The sequence below is a fragment of the Abramis brama genome, assembly GCF_963993115.1.
Source record: "Abramis brama genome assembly, chromosome: 21".
NCBI classification, from domain to species: Eukaryota; Metazoa; Chordata; class Actinopteri; order Cypriniformes; family Leuciscidae; genus Abramis; species Abramis brama.
The window spans coordinates 30,201,097-30,220,798 of NC_139983.1; the positions used below are offsets into that span (position 1 = coordinate 30,201,097).

Here is a 19,702-nt window from a genome sequence, read left to right on the forward strand (position 1 = left end):
CCGCATTTACTGGATGTTCCCAACAACGTCTACAGACATACAGCTTTAAAACGTACTGTAATTCTGCAAAACTAAAATCTTGTGTTCCAAGATATTTTCACTTATACATATTCAGAGGTTTATATTGATAAATGGCATTTACGTTTCCCTTCTGATCATTTGGAATGGCAGGGTATGTTTTGCCCAGACCATGCAATTCCTCTTTTTCTTAAAAGTAAGGTAATTTGATTATCTCCAGATTTACCACTAGTGGAGTTGGTCGGTATAATAAGATTTAAAAGTACCTCTTGATTGTTTTGCCTTTATATTGCTATGGAAGCTCGTTTCCGGCACGGAATAATCCATTTAAAAGATAATCGTGACTTTTTATCTCACAATTCATCATTTCATTTCTCGCAATTCAGACTTTATAACTCTCAATTGCAAATTTATATTATGTGATTCTGAGCAAAAAAAAAGTCAGATAAAAATTCACTTTTTTTTTTTCATTCAGTGGCTGAAACAAGCTTCCATATATTACTCTCTTATAGTCCACTGAATAGATTGGTATAGAAGCTTGTTTCCGCCACAGAATAAAACAATTTAAAAGATAATTGCGGCTTTTTATCTCACAATTCTGACTTTTTTTTTCTCGCAAATTTTGACTTTCTGGCAGTTGCAAGGTTATCTCACAATTCATACTTCATAACTCGCAATTGTCTGTTTTATAAAGTCAGAATGATGAGATAAAAAGCCTTTTTTATATTTTATTGATTGGCAGAAAGAAGCTTCCATAGATTGTGGTTCCGTCAGTATTGGGATAGACCGCTTCACCTGACACTGGAATCAATTTGCAGTTGCACACGAAGCCGGATATAGCTTTAGGATCACTTCTGGGTAAATACGATATAGTCTTGAATACAGATTTTCATCTTTATTGAGCGGTACGATCAAGTTGACATTTGAGTGGAACAATTGTCATTTTCCTCGTTGCTTCCTGTTTTGATATCATGACTTTTCCTCAGGAATGTCTTGATTGTACATCGGCACGATACTGAAGGATTGATTTGTACAGCTACTTATGGAATGTTTTTATGATTTGAAATGAGATTGTGAATCAGCCAAAGGTTGAATACTTCCCGTCTGCAGACTCGACTTCCAGCCTGTCATGTGATAAGCTCAGTTTCTGATTTGTGCCCTCTTCTGATTCTCATTCTATGGTTTTTTTTTTTTTTTTTTTTTTGTATTGAAAATAAGATATGAGTCTTTAAAATTATACAGATGTTTTATTTTACAGAGAACAAAAATAATGAAATTATATATGTACAAAATTACTTTTTTCTGTATAAAGAGAATCACAATGAGAGAATTTGCTCTATTTATTCAAAGCTTGTTCTTATTTTGTAATGGCAGGTTCAGTCTAATAAGATGTAAAGAAGAACTTTTCAAAGTCTACTAAGTATTTATGTCATGCAATGAAAGTAATAAATGAAGTTTTCTTTACATAACTGGAGGTCTCTGCTATTTTTCTTGTGTCTGTGTATCTGTCTGTCTGTCACTTTTATTTGAGGATGGCTCAAATTACAGTAAAGACATTTATGTTACAAAATATTTATATTTCAAATAAATGCTGTTCTTCTGAACTTTCTATTCACTAAAGAATTCAAAACGAAAAAAAGCAGCACAACTGTTTTCAACATTGATTATAATAAATGTTTCTTGAGCACCAAATCAGCATATTACAATGATTTCTGAAAGATCATAAACTAATGCTACTTATGGCTGCTGGAAATTTAGCTTTTCCATCAGGAATAAATTACATTTTAACATGTATATTAAAATAGAAAGCAGTTATTTAAAATTGTAGCCTAATATTTCACAGTATTACCATTTTTACTGTATTTGATTACAAATATTCAGCCTTGATGAGCATATAAGAAACTTCTTTCAAAACATAAAAAAAAAAAAAAAAAAAAAAAAAAAAAAAATCCTGACTAAACCTTTTCCTTATTTTGAGCCTCATGAATAATACAATGCACACAGTACAGTATGTCTTTGGAGTCATTATGAAGTGCTCTCATGCATTAGTGCTAATCCTGCAGTTTCCCCCGTTCAAGCATGTCTTTTAAGTGCCTCGTAACACCAGCAGTTAATGGAAACATCCCCAGAATCCAAAATACATGTCCTCCATTTGCACAGATGATGTAAACACACAAACTGTAGCACTGTTGCACACCCACGCCCACGGCTGAGTCGATGCCACAGGGAGATCCTCCATCATTTATCCCTGGAAGACGATGGAGAAGTGATGGTGAGGATCTGTATCAGTGTGTGTGCTCATTTGATTGCTGTCAGGAAGGGGATGTGACTGCTGAGTGTGTGTGGGTCATACATTCTGACCATCAGTCTCTCATCTGCTTATTATGAATAAACCACTGATGAGAGAGATGCAGACTTTTTGGGAGAGGAAGGAGAACCAATCGAGCCCTAGCAAGAAACCTAAACCGGTGAGTCTGTATTAAAGTTCCTTATAATATACCAACATAGCACCTACTTGTCGTGATGGAAAACATTGTTTTGAGGTCACCAGAGTAATCTGCATTTGATAATGCCTCTAAAAATACACGCGCGCCTGCAGCGAGACGTTAAACAGACGCGCGCGCGGACACGATGGCGCGAGCGCGTTTGGTGCAGTGATGCCATTGAGGAAAACAGTGAAATCAATGTGAGTAAAACACAGCCTGTATCAACAAACAAAATAGCAAGGCAGCTAACAAAGGGGACTATGATCCGAGACGAAATCGTAACGCGGAGTTTGGTAGGGGCCATTGAAAAATATGAACACGCTTATGACCAGGTGCTTTTATACTGGACGTGATTTGATTACGCAACAACGCAGATTACGCAGCGATTGACGACGAGAAAAGTTTATTTTGAAGACGTTTTTAAGTCAAGTCACTTGTTGGTATTATTGAAATGAACAAAAATGTATTTGTTTATTTATTTCCACAGAGTCGTGTGGAAAGTTATTTATTTATTTATTTTATTTATGTTGTTACTGGCAATTTGATGGTCTTATTGCTAATTATTTATTTATTTAAATAACATTTGATGTTAATGGTAATTGTTTGGTCTTTATTTGTAAGTTTGTTTGTGTAAATAACATTTAAACATCTATCTGTTTAAAAACTGATTATTCAGTTTTATTAAGTTTATTCAGTACTGAACTATTCAGAAACTGAACATTTCTCGTCTTATTGCACTGCTATTTATTAATTTATATATGTAAATAACGTTTGATGTTGTTAAAGGCAGTTTTTGGTCTTATTGCACAGTGTTTATTTGGTCTTTGTTTATTTTTTATACACATTTGTCTAAAACATCCGAAATTATTGACTTTTTTTGTCTGCATGTTATTTCATTATTTATTTATTATATGAACAATTTATGGTCTTATTGCACATCATGCATCTATCCATCCATATACATTTGAAATTGGTTCCTGACCAATGTTTCACTTATTTATCTATTTGAAATTGGTTGTTGACAATGTTGTCTTTATCAGCTGTAAATGGATAGGCTAATTTATACATTTATAAAAAAAATTGGAAATAACATTCAAATAGTAATCAAAAATATTTGTCCTCCTTTCAATAACGCAACATTATGTTTATTCAGCCAAAGCCTCAGAATGCCATCACTATTGCGGTGTCCTCCCGCGCCCTCTTCAATATGGATCAGGAGCAGGACATTTATGAGCAACAGGGAATGGAGGATTACCTGAACTATCAGATCCAACATGAGAACGAGCCATTCACACCCGGACCCGCTTTCCCCTTCGTTAAGGTCAAACCTGTTCGAATGTATTACACACAGCTATGATATCAGTAATGAGAAAAACTATGATCTCAACTTAAGGAAGATAATGACTGAATTCATGGATATAGAAGGAAATGCTTTCTCTGTCCTGTGTAGGCAGTGGAGGCAGTGAATGCTCGACTCCGAGATCTGTATCCAGACAGTGAAGAGCTCTTTGATGTGGTTCTGATGACCAGCAATCACGCTCATGTGGGACTTCGGCTCATAAATTCAATTAATCATCACCGTAGGTCAAAAGATCTTTGACTGACTGCTTTTCACTGGATAAACATCAGGAATTTGTGTCCCTTTGAAACATGGCAAACTCTAATATGTTTTAATGCCATGGCCCCTGAAACATAAGGACACAACCATTCGAGACTCCATTCCTGATGTATAAAAGCAGCTATATATTTTCATACATAATGGCCCATTTGTACTGTGGGAAAATATTAACACAGTTTCTTCCTGAATTAAACAATTGGCTTTTATATCGTCAATTATTAAAATATTTGGAAACACTTTACAATAAGATTTCATTAGTTAAGATGAACAATACTTCTACAGCATTTATTAATCTAAGTTAACTTCAACATTTACTAATACATTTTTAAAATCAAACGCTATATCTGTTTACATTTAATATATGCTGTAAAAACATATAGCTAGTTAGTTCGTGTTAACTAATGCATTATTAAATGATGTAAACAAATGACACCTTATTGTATATTTTAATAATTTGTATTACTTAATGACAATACATAAGCCAATTATAATTTTTTTATAATATAATATTTTTATTAAGTTGATAGCGTATATGTACTTTTTTAAAATAAAATAATGCAGATTTATTTATTTAAAGCTATATGTAATAAAATAACTGCAATTAATCCAATTTTATAGAGTCTTTAGAAAGCAGAATGAAACTGTACTATTATGGAAATGGGTAAATATGTTAAAATTAGTACATTAAATGTATTAAGGGATAGTCCACCCACAAATGAAAATTCTGTCATCATTTTGTCTCCTGTATGATTTGTGGAACATAAAACAAGATATTTTGAAGAATGTTGGTAAGCAAACATTTTCGATTCCCATTTACTTCCATTATGTGGGATGGAGGTCCCAATGGAGGTCTGTGGCGACCGAAATGGTGTTGTTCCCTATATTCTTCAACATATTGTCTTATAAAGTCATGCAGGTTTGGAATGACATGGCGGTGAATAAACCATGACAGAATTTTCAATTTTGGAGGAACCATCCAAAAACCATCCAAGTGCACATATTACATGTGACATCCTTTAAAAAGCTTTTTAGTGCAACTACAGTATGCTTCCTTACAGATGCTAAATTCATTCCTAACTGAGCTCATTGCAGTGATCAAAGGATTGTGTTGAGGTTTCTTTTTAAGCATACTTAAGTTTGGAGGTAGTCCTCTCTTTAATTGTGTAAAGGTGTAAATAATGTCTTGTGTTGTCTGTTATTTCCAGAGCTGTTTATAGAGCGCTTTTGCATGACTGGAGGCAACAGCCCTATTGGTTATCTGAAAGCGTACCACACCAACCTTTATCTGTCAGCGGATTCACTGAAAGTTAGAGAAGCCCTTGAAGAAGGTGAGTGGAGTGTTTGGGGATTTCATTATCTTAGAACGGTAGAATCATAAATATACTGATATTGTTTTAATGTGAAATTCCTTTTGTTAGGAATTGCAGCAGCTACAGTATTCTCACAGGGGAGAATCACAGAGGTGTCGGAGACTCAGCTGCGAGTGGCCTTTGATGGAGATGCCGTTCTCTTCTCGGATGAGTCGGAGAGAATTTACAAAGCCCACGGACTGGACAAGTTCTTTGAACACGAGAAAGCCCATGAAAACAAACCTCTTGATCATGTATGTTCAGTTTAAATGTAATAGCAGTGCAATATAACATGCTGTGAATTCTTAACGTCATTCACATTTTGGATCATCAAATGGAGTTCTCAACATTTCAAGAAAACAAGGATATTATACTTGTGCCTAGAGTTGTCCAATGAACACCTGTTGAACACCTGTACAATCGGTACCAGTCGGTACTAAAAACAAGCTGACGGGATCAGCATTTCCGCAGTACGCCTATAGGCCTATTTGGTGCCCGCTGATAGGCTGCTTTCGAATGCTGTCATTCGTTTTTTTTGCAAAACGATTCCCCGTTCACACGGCTCTGCGAAAAAAACGATTAAAAACGCTGTATTCTCCTGCCAGGCCAGTAGGTGGCGATGTCACTTTGTAAAGAAACATTACATGCCTATAGACTGAACATGTAAAACCTATGCGCATGATTTCACTGCTTTCACAAATTTGTGTTTTAGTAGTTTACACAGAGACGATAACGGTATTGTTTTCAAACACTTGCACTTTGTAACCCGTTTTCAAAGTTCAGTTTTTAGTTGAAAATAGTGTCGTGTAAACTGCCCCTAATTGATTATAAAGGGAGGGCTCTTCTCTTGCTTTCTGTTTATGACCCATTCACAATCTGAATATAAGTTTCGTTTTTCATAGTAGCTCCACTGCAAAGTTTCTGGATTGACAATTTAAATGCGCGATTGAATCGGAAACTGCGATGATTGACACTGATAACCAACAGACGACTACCAGTCAACAGTTTATGCTCTGGTACCAAGAACCGTGTAATTTTACTGGTATTGGCACCGACTACTGACATTTTGGTACCGTGACGACCCTACTTCTGACAGAAATTGTCTTTTTTTCCCCTATAGGGACCACTTAAAGGGTTCCTGGAAGCTCTGGGGAGATTGCAACAGAAATTCTATGCCAAAGGTCAGCGCTTGGACTGTCCCATCCGCACCTATTTGGTTACAGCTCGCAGTGCAGCCAGTTCAGGCACCCGGGCCCTCAAGACGCTGCGTTCATGGGGCCTGGAGACAGACGAGGCTCTCTTCCTAGCAGGAGCCCCTAAAGGCCCCATGCTGGAAAAGATCAGACCTCACATCTTCTTCGATGATCAGATGTTCCACGTGGAGGGAGCGGCAGAACTGGGAACTGTGGCGGCTCATGTTCCCTATGGAATTGCCCAGAGGTTTCCATCAAAGACAGGGAAGGAAGTAAAAAAAGACTTCTCAGCCAAGCAGCTAGTGTGAATACTGGTCTATCAAGTGATTCATTTAAGCAAAGCCTTTAATATTTTTACAGTTTTCTTTGTAATCGGTCAAATTGCTACGGACTATGTGAGTTTTGCTTTTCCATCTTCCAAAAATCGACCAGTTTGTCCATGACAGACCATCTTGCACTGAACATCATAGTTGTTCACTTGCTTGTAGCAAGCCATAAAGAAACAGAGAAAGACACTCTTATGGGATAAAGTGGTATTTTACTGTTTTCTGTTCTAACGTAAAAGTACATGTTATTTAATTTATTTTGCCACAGTATAACTTATCTGAAGTTAAAATGCACTAAATGTGTTGGATATCATAAATATCACCTTTAACACTTCTAACCATACATATTTTTGGCTGTTATATTGCAGTTTTGAATGACCATCTCTGATTGTTCACCATAAAGGGCTGTTTTACTCTGTATTTAGCCTCTATCCGTGCATATCAGTTATGCAGTGTTTTGATTCATCAGTGTTATCACTTATCATGTACAAATTTGACTTAGTTTTTGCTTTTTATTGTTATCATGGTGATAACAAATGTGTTACTCAGGGCATGCTCAAGTCAATGTTTGCACTGAATCCTATAATAAACAGTGAAGAGGAAATGTATATGTTGAAAAATAGACGATGTTTATTTCTCTCAGTTCAGAATATTTAACCCCTTAACTGCCATTGTCTTGTTATGGGATTCTTGGCTCTCTTTTATTTATTGCCTTTTTTATCATCACATATTTAAGTTACCATAATTTAGGTATCATTTGAAAGCTTAAAAACTCAAAATTCCTCAGGTGAAAAAAGTTTTGAAATCGGACATTGCATTACCATGAAACGCTACTTTAAAACCTTATAGCGGGCTCCTCCCCCTAGTGGGCGGTGTCATGTTTCATAGGCTACTACATTTATTTGAACTATTTTATAATCCAAAATGTTTCTAATCTTGACAAAACGCATATCGTTGGAAAGGTCTGAGACTCAATGTTGTATATTTGGCGACTGTTTTGTGATAGAAGCGATATTGTGACATTAATTAATCAGTGGAGAACACGTCAAAAAAATAAAATAAAAAATTAAATGGAAAATGTGTGTCACTCGATGGCTAAATTTCATATGAACTTCAGTTTTTGGTGATATCAACTTCACATTTGGAACACAACGGTAGATAATAAAAATGTAAGCATATACATACACACACACATATATATATATATATATATATATATATATATATATATATATATATATATATATATATGTGTGTGTGTGTGTGTGTGTAGGTGTATATATATGTGTGTGTATATATATATATGTGTGTATATATATGTGTGTGTGTGTGCGTGTATATATATGTGTGTGTGTATGTGTGTGTGTGTATATATATGGTATTTTGCCGTACAGTTACCATGGTAACTTTAAGGTCCTGTTTTAAGGGCGGGACTTCAAAACAATCTCTGAGAAACTCTGTTGGACTTTTAACTCGCGTCTAGCTGGTTAATGTTTCACCCACTTTAAATATTACGACTAAACTTCTGGGTCGTATTTAGTTCATGCATATAGGAGGTTTGTATATATAAAATAGTAAGGTAATAATAGCAAGTACGCAGTCTGTGTTTAGGAATGTGATCACATGATTAGTGTCATATGACTTTGATGAGAGAGGGAATGAGAGCGAGAGAAGAAATCTTCATTAGTCCCTAATATTACACTCTTTTACTAATGCTGTCGTCTACCGTGATGAATGCAGATGGATAAACAGATGTGAGGACTCTTGAAGTAAATCTCTGGATCATGGAGCGTTTGGGGGTTTTGTCTGTTCTCGTCACCGCTTGTGTTCTGGGTGAGTTTCCAAATCAACAGAACATCTGAGACTTTTAAAATGCTTTCATAACGCATTTTATTATTTAGCTTTTATTATTTAGTTAATATTTTAAAACATACAACAGAATATTTAAATTGTTTCTCTTGTTGGACGCCAGCAACATTTCGCTTTGTGAATGTTTGATTATTGTTTATTGATTATTATTGAATGTCAGATATTCTATCTGCATTTCCTTGTTGACAACATGTCCCCACCCAATATTAAATCTATCAATCTATCTATCTATCTATCTATCTATCTATCTATCTATCTATCTATCTATCTATCTATCTATCTATGTGTATTTTATTAACCTAATGTTTAATATTTATATCCGGAAAAATAGATATTCGTGTGTAAAGAGGGGAATTGTGTTTGGGTCTTGACCTTTTAAAATAATTGTACACCATTTTTATCTATTGCAACAAATTAACCAGAGGTTTCACCATTTTTAACTGTGGTGTGGTGGAGAATCAGTTTTTCAATACAGAGACAACTTTAGTTTGAGGGGTTTACCAACAACATTCTTTGTGAAATCTAACAGGCCTTAACCTAACAATATGTCCAAATCTGTGTGCCAAAATCTATAACTCTGCTGTATAGTAAACAAAGATTGTACTTGGTTTATTGGCATTATGGCATGCAGTGACGTCAGTTTTCTGTAGTGTATTTTTTACGTTTTTATGACCCCTGATTCATTCATTTGTCGATGTCTTTGTCTTTGTGATTTGTCAACCTCTTCATTTGTGTATTTTAAAGAATTTGTTAAAATAAGAATGTGTTAAAATGAGCTGAAAGGTATCATAACATGTCAGTAAGAGTCAAGTAAAACATGTTTTTCAGAGTCTCTTAGTTGTAAAGGCTTGGAAAAGAACAGAGAAATGGTTCCTGGGTCCCTCTCTTAGTATTTCTGGAGTGAAATCAAGTCATATGACCAGCGTTTCCTCTGAATAATTGTGTTTCTTCAGTGGGAGCTTGTGTCGCTGAGGGTGACCGCCTCATGGCTAATATGATTACGATCACAATAAGGACTCTGTTTGCCTTTTTGCTGATGGTTAACAAGCATGTTGTGTCATTTACAGTATTCTCCAGCAGACAATTCGAAGGAATGTGAGTGTGATTCATGTGATGTTGAGCAGTATTGAGCCAAAATAAGCCAGAAATAATGTATTATTTGTGACTTTTATTGTGCTTCATAAGATATGTATAGTATACTTAAAGGGTAAGTTCATCCAAAAATTATTTACTCAACCTCATGTCGTTCCAAACCCGTAAGACTTCTTTTATCTTCGGAACACAAATGAAGATATTAATGATGAAATCTGAGAGATTTCTGTCCCTCCATTCACAGTCTACATAACTACCACTTTCAAGCCCCAGAAAGTAGAGTTGCACGATTGCAATTTTCTTGGCTGATTCTGATTATTTTGTAATTGTGACCAGCCAATACAGATTTTTCCAGATTATAATTTCTTTCAAAGAACTGTAATTGACAGCATATACAAACAAAATTCTACTTTTCTTCAATGCAAAATTTTATTTTCATAAATAAACTCAAGTAAAAAATCTGTAATAAAATAAGAACAAATAAACAAATTGCAAACAACAGCATAAATAAATGCAACAGAATAAAGAGAGATATGAAATAAAATAACACTGGATAGTCTTCATTGTAAAAATTGCAGATTAATGCTTACAATTACAGTTAGAGAGTGATTTATCTTTGTTTTTTGTTCTTTGATTAACATGAGAGACTGCAACATTTTTGATTAGCATGACAGACAGCAAAAATATCTTGATGTGATGTCTGCGCGACCATGGGCGTGGAGGTATGGAAATACATACGCTGATAGGCAGATAGGACATCATATCATTTTATGGTCCTACGCCTTCCACAGATGATACAAACACATTTATACCTCTTAACTTAATGATTGCTAACAGGATGAGAAGAAAAAAATTCTGGAACAAATCGCCTACCCTGCCTTTTAAAAGCATTTGATTGTGCTTTTAAGACCATTCTGTCATATGATTTATTTGTAGCCAGTTTTTGATCTGTCGTTGTAGGAGTGGTGATGAGTCAGACAACACTCAGTCCTGCTGTGACGATCACCACAGTCAGTGCTAACGTGACCACGGCGTCTCCCAGCTGCTCCTCGCTCAACACCTCCACCTGCACGGCCTGCGCTCCGGGCTCCTATTTCGACAACGGTGGGCTCATGTGCATTCAGTGCTGATTTAAAGTGCTCCACACATGTCGAAGCTGACACACTTTTCCTGTGTGTGTTCTCAGAAACTCTGCTGTGTTCTTGCTGTCCTGATGTGGGCCTGTGTGTGTCACCTGGAGCCTGTCTTCTCTGTGTCCAGGGCTTCTATCAGCCTCTCGCAGGACAGCAGGGTTGTGTGCCTTGTTCATCTGGGTTTTACAGCAAGTGAGAGGAGTTTGTTTATTCAAAGCATTAGCATTCTTTCCATGCCAAGGCTCTAATAATTTCTTTCCTCCATTAGTTCCACAGGAAGCCCCGTCTGCCAGGCATGTCCTACTGGTTCCTACAGCAATAACACAGGCTCCGTCTCCTGCAGGGCCTGCGCACCAGGTAACAAGTGATGTGTTTGTTTATTTTTTGCTTTTCTATATAAATCAATTGACATATAGAGGGGTGGAGAAAAAAACACTACTACAGATACTACATATCGAAATATAAAGGGAATACATGTTATCTATAATATATTTTATATCATTATCATTATATTTTATAGAATATCATTAGAAATTATTTTGTTTTTGTTATTATATAAAATATATATTTATTATTTAATACAAATTCTAAAATACCTGAGTGTCTTAAATAAAGATATGGGCAGATAATGTATTTTTCTGCTTATAATACATGTGTGAGACATTAAATGTAATCTGAAATTTCAAATATTTATTAAGCATTTAATACAAATGGAAAAGTCTAAAGTTTTTTTATTTATTTATTGCTTTAGGTTTCTACACATCTTTGCAAAATTCAACATTGTGTAACCCATGTCCACAGGGCACGTACTGCAAGTAAGTTCCCTTTCTGAACATTGCACCATAAAATGTATGACTCAGGTTTTAAGTAATATATATAAACTGCCCATCCAAAAACAAATTTGGATTTAAATAGGCAAACACTTAAGAGTCTATGATTGGATCATTATTGCATGTTATATGCTTGGCAACAGTTCTTCTAAGCGTAATTGATGGAGTGTGTAGCTTTTCATTTCTTAAAGGGATATTTCACCACTGGAAAGATGAATGTGTATTTAAATTGGGTCATTTATGTAGTAGAAATGTGAAATTATTTTAGAAGTTGGTGCCTTCTAGACTGAGAAAAGCCAGAAAATGTATTTTTGGCTCATGTGGATGAAAGACAACAACTCCCAGAATGCACTTGCTTCGCTGCCCTACGAGGCCACTCCCAAGCCACGCCTACCGGTTACAGAGGGCAGTATCGGAAGAAATGATACAACTAGGCTACTAGTCGACTCGAAACTGAAAATACGCCGTTTTATCGTGAGATCCCCCTATGGGCGGCTTGAAAACATGCGGAACGAGCTCCTCCTACTGGCTGTAGTCTCTCGCCTCTGGACAAAAGAGCCTCTGATGACGATAAATGACGATTTTTTTTCCAGACACAGAAATCTCTCCTCTCAGGGGGACATGAGGGAGGGAAGCACGGTCATTCGAAAATACTACCGGGTTTCTACTGATACAAAGCTTAATGCTAATCGGTGAAGTATCCCTTTAAACAACCATGTAGGAAGACACATCATGGCCATTTTCCAGGATGACAATGTAAAGATGCATCAGGCTCAAACTGTGAAAGAATGGTTGTGAGGAGCATGAAGAATTCTTCATGATTCTTCCAGACCTTAAATTCATTGAAAGTCTTTGGGATGTGCTGGAGGAGACTTTACAGAGCGCTGGACTCTTGCATTATCAATACAAGATCTTGACCAAAAATGGATGCACCTCTTGATGGAAATAAATGTTGTGCCATAAGATGGTTATAATGTGTTGTAAAGAGTTTTTTCATTGTTACAGTTCTCCCCTTCTCCCTTTCTAATAGTTCCTCCAGTTGTACCCAATGCCGGATCTGTCCTGCAGGCTCAGAGGCTCTTCAGATCGCTGCCAAAGACTGTACGCCCTGTCGTCCAGGTCTCTTCTTTTAGCCATGTTGCTTTCTCAAATTATATGAAATTTTTAATGATATTAAATTTGGAGATAGGTCATCCGCATGACAAAAGCTACTCGGGAAAACATGATGAAATTAGTTTTGGCGTAGATCAGTACATGAATAAAGGTCTTTGTTGAACAAGTACACTTATGAAACTCGAATGATGTCGATATTTTTTGACAGGAATGCACAAGCCGTCCCATCAAACCATGTGTCAGATTTGCAGCAGTGGTTTCTATCAGGTTCGCTGGGGCCAGGAGAACTGTGACCTGTGTCCTGAAAACCATTACTGCCCTGTGAGTGATCACTGCCTTAAACACACACATACACTCTTTACTGTTACCAATGGACTTGTTCCTCTTGCTTGAACACAAAGATTTTACTGTAGAGACGGTAGATTTTTACTTCCTTGTTTATCTAAGAAAATGACCAACATAAAATATTTGAAAGTATTATTATATGTCATGTAATACATGTGCCTGTGTCTATATGCTCCAGAGTCCTGATGTAAATCCGATCGAATGTCCCACCGACGCATTCTGTCCCGAGGGCAGCACGGCCCCTGGTTACTGCATGGAGACCTTCTTCAGAAAGGTTGGGGAGACGTGTGAACTTGCTCCTGTTACCATTGCACTGCTTGTTATTGGAGGAGGAGGTATGAACATTCACATCACATCGTCTCTCAATTGAACTTTTGTTCCCCAACCAAAATGTGAAAAATGTCTTTATTCAGTTATTAGGTTTTTCTGCTAAGTTCTGCCCCCTTGTTTGAGTTAAAAAAGTCTATTGTCAATAGTGTAGTGATTTATGAAGCACAGTTCTCACAGAAGTCTTTTTCAAACCAGCAGAAAATCCATTAAAAACATGAAATCTGCCTAGGGAAATGTTTCACTCACACGCAAAATTCCCTACTGTGTGGATTCCCGTTGAAATGACATGAAAAATTCACAGAACAACAGTAAATGTGACCGCATCTTTACTAGGTCATACAAATTAAAGCTACTAACACTATCATTATATTTATGAATCGGTCAGGAATAGGATTGGTCCGTAACATTTTTATGACGATGATTAGTAGAGCTGCACGATTATTTCCTAAATGCGATCTCATTCCTAAATGACAATGATTCGCCTGTCTATGAAAGTATGATCACAGTGAACATTCAAATCTGCGTTGGCGCTGCCGCTGAGACCGAGAGCAGTTGTCATGTATGGCTATGAAACGGTTTCACAAACAGTCGTTTGAACATCACAGTATGGTTGTGTCTGTTACAAATATTCAAATGATCTCAGAAGTACTGGAATAAAAGGTTATAGTTGGGATAAACACTTATGTATAGCGATGGTATCGTTCAAAACGGACTTAAGTAACTTGACGCTTCAAATAGAGATTGTCAATTACATCATTACACCAGTAGGTGGCGACAAGTGACTGTTAAAACATGTATTAGTCATTGAATCATTGATTCAAGAGATTCGTTCAAAAACGCTGATTAATCCAGTAAAGAAACAAGTGAACTATTTATGCATGAGTCATTGAATCATTCAAACTGTTCTTCAATAATTCATGCAGATTAATTAAACTATTTAAATAGACTGCAGCAATTAACATTTTGTCAGAACCTCTAGTAAATGTCATGCTATTTTGTTTAGTTGTCTGATCAGAATCATGGGAGAATCATGATCTCTATTTGAAGCAAAAAAATCGTGATTCTCAATTTATCCAGAATCGTGCAGCTCTAGTGCTTAACAGGTCAGTTGTCACCCTCTTCTAATTCTTCTTCTCCTCTACAGTGGCTCTTCTCTTTATCATCGTTTTGGTTCTGCGGAGGAGAAGAGATAATGACAGTGAGCTGTCCCTCGCCCGTGCGCCCCTCTTGCGAAAAGACAGATCACCCAGTCGCTTCTACGAAATCTCTTGTGATGCGGAGCCTGTTTATGCAGGCTGGTGACATTAGCTCGTACTTTTCCAGCTGCACATATTTTGTCTGAATATTTCTATTAGAACTTTTATTGAACTGGTCTAAGCTTAAAAATGGTAAGATACTATTAAATATTTATGAATGGAGACGCACTTTTCTGAATTCCATTTTTAAACCTGTTTACTACTGACCATGTTATGAAGTTACATCTTTATAGATTTGATTCTGACTGCTTTTCGAGTAAACCATTCAGTATTTTTTGGGGGGTGTTTTCTTTTGTTTACTTTATCACCAGATATTAAGTTAAGCCATGGCACTGGAAGAATTTTGGACTATGTTGTTGGATTAAGCTTATTTTGTTCACATGTGTTTTTTTGGTTTTGTTGGTACCACTACATTTGACTACATGGGTTCCTCGAGGTACATTTATATTTCATGTATTTAACGTGATGTTAGATATTACTTTTTAAAAACTAAATTTGGGCAATTTCCATTGTTGTATACTGGAATAAACAGCTTTGCACAACTTTGATATAAAAGTGTAGTGTCTCTATGCAAGTTTGATGGTTGATTTTTATTTATTTTTTTAAACTTCCCTTCAGAAATCCCCAACTGATACTTTCATCATCTGACCAGTCATATGACAAAAATAAAGATGCATATCTTCAGAAAGATAGATTAGATTAACCAACTTTTTACTTCCCGAAAATCATATGTAGCCTATATCTTGTACCTTAATACCTGTTCTCAGTGGTGTTTCTTTCCTGAAAATATCAGTTATCTCTTTTTTTTATTCTTTCTTTTTTTTTGTTGGAATGCTTTATTTTCAACAAATAGCATACAAGGGTAACTTTTATATTACATCAGAAGAACACATCACATGCTTAGCAATACAAAAGAAATTACAGAAAAGATAAGGGACAAAAAAAAACAGAGAGGGTACATATCTATATATTGTTGAATAAGCATAAATAGATACTTGTCATATGGAAATGTTAAATGAAGAGCATATTGCAGGTGTTTTAATTGCTTTGTTATTTTTAGATTTTAAATATCAGTGTTAACATCATTAATTATTTGAAAGCCAGCATCCTTTGCTTTATAGTTTTCTATATCTATATCTAGTGTTTAGCGTAATTAAAAGAGGTGACAAACTTGATTTATTAATTTATTTTGTGTTATATTTGCATTCTATGAATCAATTTTAGTTGGTTTTGGTCGGACCTGTCTACTCCGTGTATTCTCGCAGCGCGTTCTTTTTGTCCAAACCGTCCACTGTAGTTGATGCGTCAGTGGCGGCGTTCAAGATGGCGGCCACCTTGACGAGAGGTCTGTCGGGTATGAAATGTACATATTACATTTTTGGAATGTCACAAATACATTGCTGAAGACAAAACGAGTTTCTAAGGACTCTTAAAGTTGGTGTGCATTGGAATACGGGACTAACGGTTTCTATGTCTGTTATAATGTGCGGAGAGACCGTTTGTAACGTTACACTAGACTGAATTTTTAAAGTTTATCTTGTATTATTCAACGTGAATGCTATATTTTTGGTTACATTGTCGTTATATTATTGTGGTAACTTGACATGTGAAGAATGTCATACTGTTTTAAAATCTTTCATTAGACAACACTAAACCCCCACCCTTACGAAATCTAACCATGTTTTTATTATAGTAAAAGTAACAGTAATTTCATGTTTTTTGGCGGATTGATTACAACAACAGTTTTACTACAAATACCATGGCTAAACTATGGTAAGTGTAGCAAAACCATGGTTAATTTGTGGTTACCATGGTATAACTATAGTAACCACGTTTTTTTAGGTTTTATTTGTAGTACATTTTTGTAGTAAAACGATTGTTAATTTGTGGTTTAACTATGTGTTTTTTTGGTTTTATTAGTAGTAATTTTCATAAGGGGTATTTTTGCCAGTACTGATGTGACTGTAATCTGTTAACTACAGTTGTTTCTCCTCTGATGATCAGGGTTGCTGAGACCCTTGTCAGTTTTAGGCAGAGACTGCCTCACCCCCGCTGTCAGACTCTCTCAGACCGCTCGCTTCTCAGCCATAGTGCAGAGACACGTCTGTAGACCACCGCTTCCGCTTCACACTGCTCCCATACAACACACTGGCCTGCTGAGTCGGTAAGACATTGCCTGATCAACTACACATTTGTCAGTCTGTCTGTTGGCTGTCAATGTTTTTATCATTCATCAGCTGAAAAAAAAAAAAAAAACCTTTCTAAAAGTGATTTCAACAATATCATTCCCTTGTGTCGTCATCGTTATAGCTGTGTCCTTCCCTATTCTCATTGAATAAGAATGATTATTAAAACTTTATTGTTAAAGTTATCATCCTTTGTCGTGAATGGGCCTTTAGAATGATTTCCCCCAGAGGCCTGTTGCATGAAGCTAGTTGAACTACAGTTGACAAAACCATACAAATCCAACGTGGTTTAGATCAGGTTCAGCGGGCTCACAACGCTCAGTATAAACGTTCCTTGTCAACTCAGAGTTTGATCCAGAGTTTGTGTTTAAAGGGATAGTTCACCCAAAAGTGAAAATTCTGTCATTAATTACTCACCCTCATGTCGTTCCAAACCCGTAAGACTTTCGTTCATCTTCAGAACACAAAAGAAGATATTTTCATTGACAGCTACGCAACTGACACTTTCAAGCCCCAGAAAGGTAGTAAAGACATCATTAAAGTAATCCATGTGACTCAAAAAGCACAATTTACCACTTTATTTACAAAATATTAGTAATCTCTGACGTGGACAAGAGACTGTCCATATTGAATCATTCACTGAACCGATTCGTTCTACAACTCTGAGTCAATTAAACAAGAAAACAACCTTTTTCTGTGTTTGTTCTGGGATACACAACATTTGATTCTGCTTTTACTTCGTTAGGAACCATTTTTGTTGAGGCAAAAAACAATAAAACAAAAAATGAATTGGCAATATTGTTTAAAATGTAAGTTACTTAAAGTCAACATGAAATCAAAATGGACAATTCATATTTTTTAATGGAATATTGCAGTCCTTTATGCAGCTTGATGTTGCAGACTGGTATTTGTTATGCTTTTATATTTATATAGTTCAAATAGTTTCATCATTTGTTTTGAAACTATTCACCATTTATACTTCCAGTTATGTACCAATAGCATAAAATGAATCGGAAGTCTCGCATATTCTCATGAAATTGTGTTAAAAAACAAGGTGGATAAAACCAACTTCACACAAGCTTCAGAGATTTAGCTAAAGCTATTTTCCCCAAGGTTTGACTATATGTTCCAAAGCTTTATTGACTGAAGATTTGCTCTTTTTGTAATGATGAGGTTTTGTTTTCTGCAGCGTAACTCCCCTCATCCCTTCATTGATGCTCCAGCCAGTCAGGACCTTAACTTACTACAGTCTGAGGAAAGGCAAGAGGAAGTCTGTGAAGTCGGTGGTTCAGAGGTTTCTCAGGCTCCATTGTGGCCTGTGGGTGAGGAGAAAGGTAAAGCATGCTCACATATTGTTCAGAGCTCTCGTTTTGGAAATCCGGGCTGTTATGTAAATGACCTAAACTGAAACTTGTTCTTTGTGTGTTAAATCATGCTGTTGATTTTTTAGGCTGGATATAAGAAAAAGCTGTGGAAAAAGTCAGCAGCCCGGAAGAAGCGGCTGAGAGAACATGTGTTCTGTAATAAAACTCAATGCAAATTGCTGGACAAAATGACAACATCCTTTTGGAAAAGAAGGAACTGGTACCTCAACGACCCGTACCAGAAGTACCATGATAGAGTGAACCTGAAGGTGTAAAACCCTCCTAACCGTATTCTTTTCAATCTTCAAGCCAATAAAGACGTGTCTGATACGTGTATCTGTATTTCTGTTGTGTTCTATTGAAACGTGTGTATGAATTCACGGTTGAAAAATATTTGAGGATTCATCATGTGTAAATGCATCTAAATAAATTATTTCTATTGTGTAAATTTCCTAAATTATTTATTTGAAAAATGTGCATCCTCTACAATGGGTGGATACGTTTTTGCATATATATATGCAAGGAAGGGAAGAAAAAAATTCAATGTTTTTGCATTCTCTCTCAAAAGTTTTGCGTTCCCCTGAGAAACTTTGCGTTCACTTGCAAAGAACACAAAAGTTTTGCGAGCGAATGCAAAGTTTCTCGGGGGAACGCAAAATGTTTGTGAGGGAACGCAAAAGCATTGAAATATATTTTTTCCTCCTGTATCATATTTTTGTCCCTTTAGGGGCTCTGTAGAAACTTAATCAATTGATAATTAATAAGAATTAACATATTTTAACATTTTTATTTTTTTGTGATTTAAATGGTTCTGTTGTCTTATGTGTCTCAGTCAAAAATTTTAGCTAGTGAATAAGTGGCTGATTTAGTTTCATTAGTCATATTTATATACGCAATCATATAGATTATATATTTAATGTTACAAATATAATGGATTCATATTTTATTTGTTATTATTTACACCGGATCAGGGAAGGAAACAAAAGTCAATCTTGTATTTTGCAGATTAAATAAGAACCAGGACACAGGGTTTCACATTCACCTTTTAATTTCTGAATGCTGATACATACTGAGGTTTTTAAAACAGAGATTTCACTCTTTTACATCGACTTCTGTCTTTTTCACTCAAGATTATTCAATAAAGGACTTGAACAATGACATACAGTATATTCTGGCCTGCCAGACATGACAGCT

The 19,702-nt window shown here is 35.9% G+C and overlaps 3 protein-coding genes across 7 annotated transcripts; all 3 read left to right on the forward strand.

Annotated features, from left to right (window-relative positions):
• The first annotated feature begins 2,235 nt into the window (after nucleotides 1-2,235).
• On the forward strand, nucleotides 2,236-7,598 carry nt5c1ab (5'-nucleotidase, cytosolic IAb). 2 transcript variants are annotated; one of them, XM_084097460.1, is made up of 7 exons: nucleotides 2,236-2,290; nucleotides 2,433-2,486; nucleotides 3,658-3,825; nucleotides 3,955-4,084; nucleotides 5,328-5,450; nucleotides 5,541-5,725; nucleotides 6,592-7,598. In XM_084097460.1, the coding sequence occupies exons 1-7, from the start codon at nucleotides 2,288-2,290 to the stop codon at nucleotides 6,970-6,972; spliced, it is 1,044 nt and encodes a 347-aa protein (XP_083953586.1). In that variant the 5' UTR covers nucleotides 2,236-2,287; the 3' UTR covers nucleotides 6,973-7,598. The 2 variants fall into 2 exon arrangements, with proteins under 2 accessions (XP_083953586.1, XP_083953585.1); XM_084097459.1 differs by having other exon boundaries at nucleotides 2,272-2,486.
• An 822-nt stretch (nucleotides 7,599-8,420) lies between these two features.
• On the forward strand, nucleotides 8,421-15,500 carry LOC311072443 (uncharacterized protein). 2 transcript variants are annotated; one of them, XM_084097464.1, is made up of 10 exons: nucleotides 8,421-8,546; nucleotides 8,731-8,823; nucleotides 10,912-11,055; nucleotides 11,138-11,276; nucleotides 11,353-11,441; nucleotides 11,836-11,899; nucleotides 12,945-13,033; nucleotides 13,236-13,348; nucleotides 13,551-13,707; nucleotides 14,847-15,500. In XM_084097464.1, exons 2-10 carry the CDS (start codon nucleotides 8,775-8,777, stop codon nucleotides 15,002-15,004), a joined length of 1,002 nt encoding a protein of 333 aa, XP_083953590.1. In that variant the 5' UTR covers nucleotides 8,421-8,546; nucleotides 8,731-8,774; the 3' UTR covers nucleotides 15,005-15,500. The 2 variants fall into 2 exon arrangements, with proteins under 2 accessions (XP_083953590.1, XP_083953589.1); XM_084097463.1 differs by lacking the exon at nucleotides 8,421-8,546 and having other exon boundaries at nucleotides 8,639-8,823.
• A 721-nt stretch (nucleotides 15,501-16,221) lies between these two features.
• mrpl35 (mitochondrial ribosomal protein L35) lies at nucleotides 16,222-18,842 on the forward strand. 3 transcript variants are annotated; one of them, XM_084097471.1, is made up of 4 exons: nucleotides 16,222-16,312; nucleotides 16,963-17,122; nucleotides 18,334-18,478; nucleotides 18,595-18,842. In XM_084097471.1, exons 1-4 carry the CDS (start codon nucleotides 16,282-16,284, stop codon nucleotides 18,781-18,783), a joined length of 525 nt encoding a protein of 174 aa, XP_083953597.1. In that variant the 5' UTR covers nucleotides 16,222-16,281; the 3' UTR covers nucleotides 18,784-18,842. The 3 variants fall into 3 exon arrangements, with proteins under 3 accessions (XP_083953597.1, XP_083953598.1, XP_083953596.1); XM_084097472.1 differs by having other exon boundaries at nucleotides 16,236-16,303; XM_084097470.1 differs by having other exon boundaries at nucleotides 16,259-16,321.
• Nucleotides 18,843-19,702: the final 860 nt, after the last annotated feature.

What these genes read in the sequence shown, in the direction of transcription:
- LOC311072443 (XM_084097464.1), top strand. Translation starts at nt 8,775, where the DNA reads ATGGAGCGTTTGGGGGTTTTGTCTGTTCTCGTCACCGCTTGTGTTCTG. An exon ending in CTGTACGCCCTGTCGTCCAG is followed by an intron (nt 13,034 to 13,235) that starts GTCTCTTCTTTT and finishes ATTTTTTGACAG; the next exon opens with GAATGCACAAGCCGTCCCAT. An exon ending in CTGAAAACCATTACTGCCCT is followed by an intron (nt 13,349 to 13,550) that starts GTGAGTGATCAC and finishes TATATGCTCCAG; the next exon opens with AGTCCTGATGTAAATCCGAT.
- mrpl35 (XM_084097470.1), top strand. Translation starts at nt 16,282, where the DNA reads ATGGCGGCCACCTTGACGAGAGGTCTGTCGGGTATGAAAT. An exon ending in AGGTCTGTCGGGTATGAAAT is followed by an intron (nt 16,322 to 16,962) that starts GTACATATTACA and finishes TCTGATGATCAG; the next exon opens with GGTTGCTGAGACCCTTGTCA. An exon ending in CACACTGGCCTGCTGAGTCG is followed by an intron (nt 17,123 to 18,333) that starts GTAAGACATTGC and finishes TGTTTTCTGCAG; the next exon opens with CGTAACTCCCCTCATCCCTT.
- nt5c1ab (XM_084097459.1), top strand. Translation starts at nt 2,403, where the DNA reads ATGAATAAACCACTGATGAGAGAGATGCAGACTTTTTGGGAGAGGAAG. An exon ending in CCGCTTTCCCCTTCGTTAAG is followed by an intron (nt 3,826 to 3,954) that starts GTCAAACCTGTT and finishes TGTCCTGTGTAG; the next exon opens with GCAGTGGAGGCAGTGAATGC. An exon ending in AAATTCAATTAATCATCACC is followed by an intron (nt 4,085 to 5,327) that starts GTAGGTCAAAAG and finishes TGTTATTTCCAG; the next exon opens with AGCTGTTTATAGAGCGCTTT.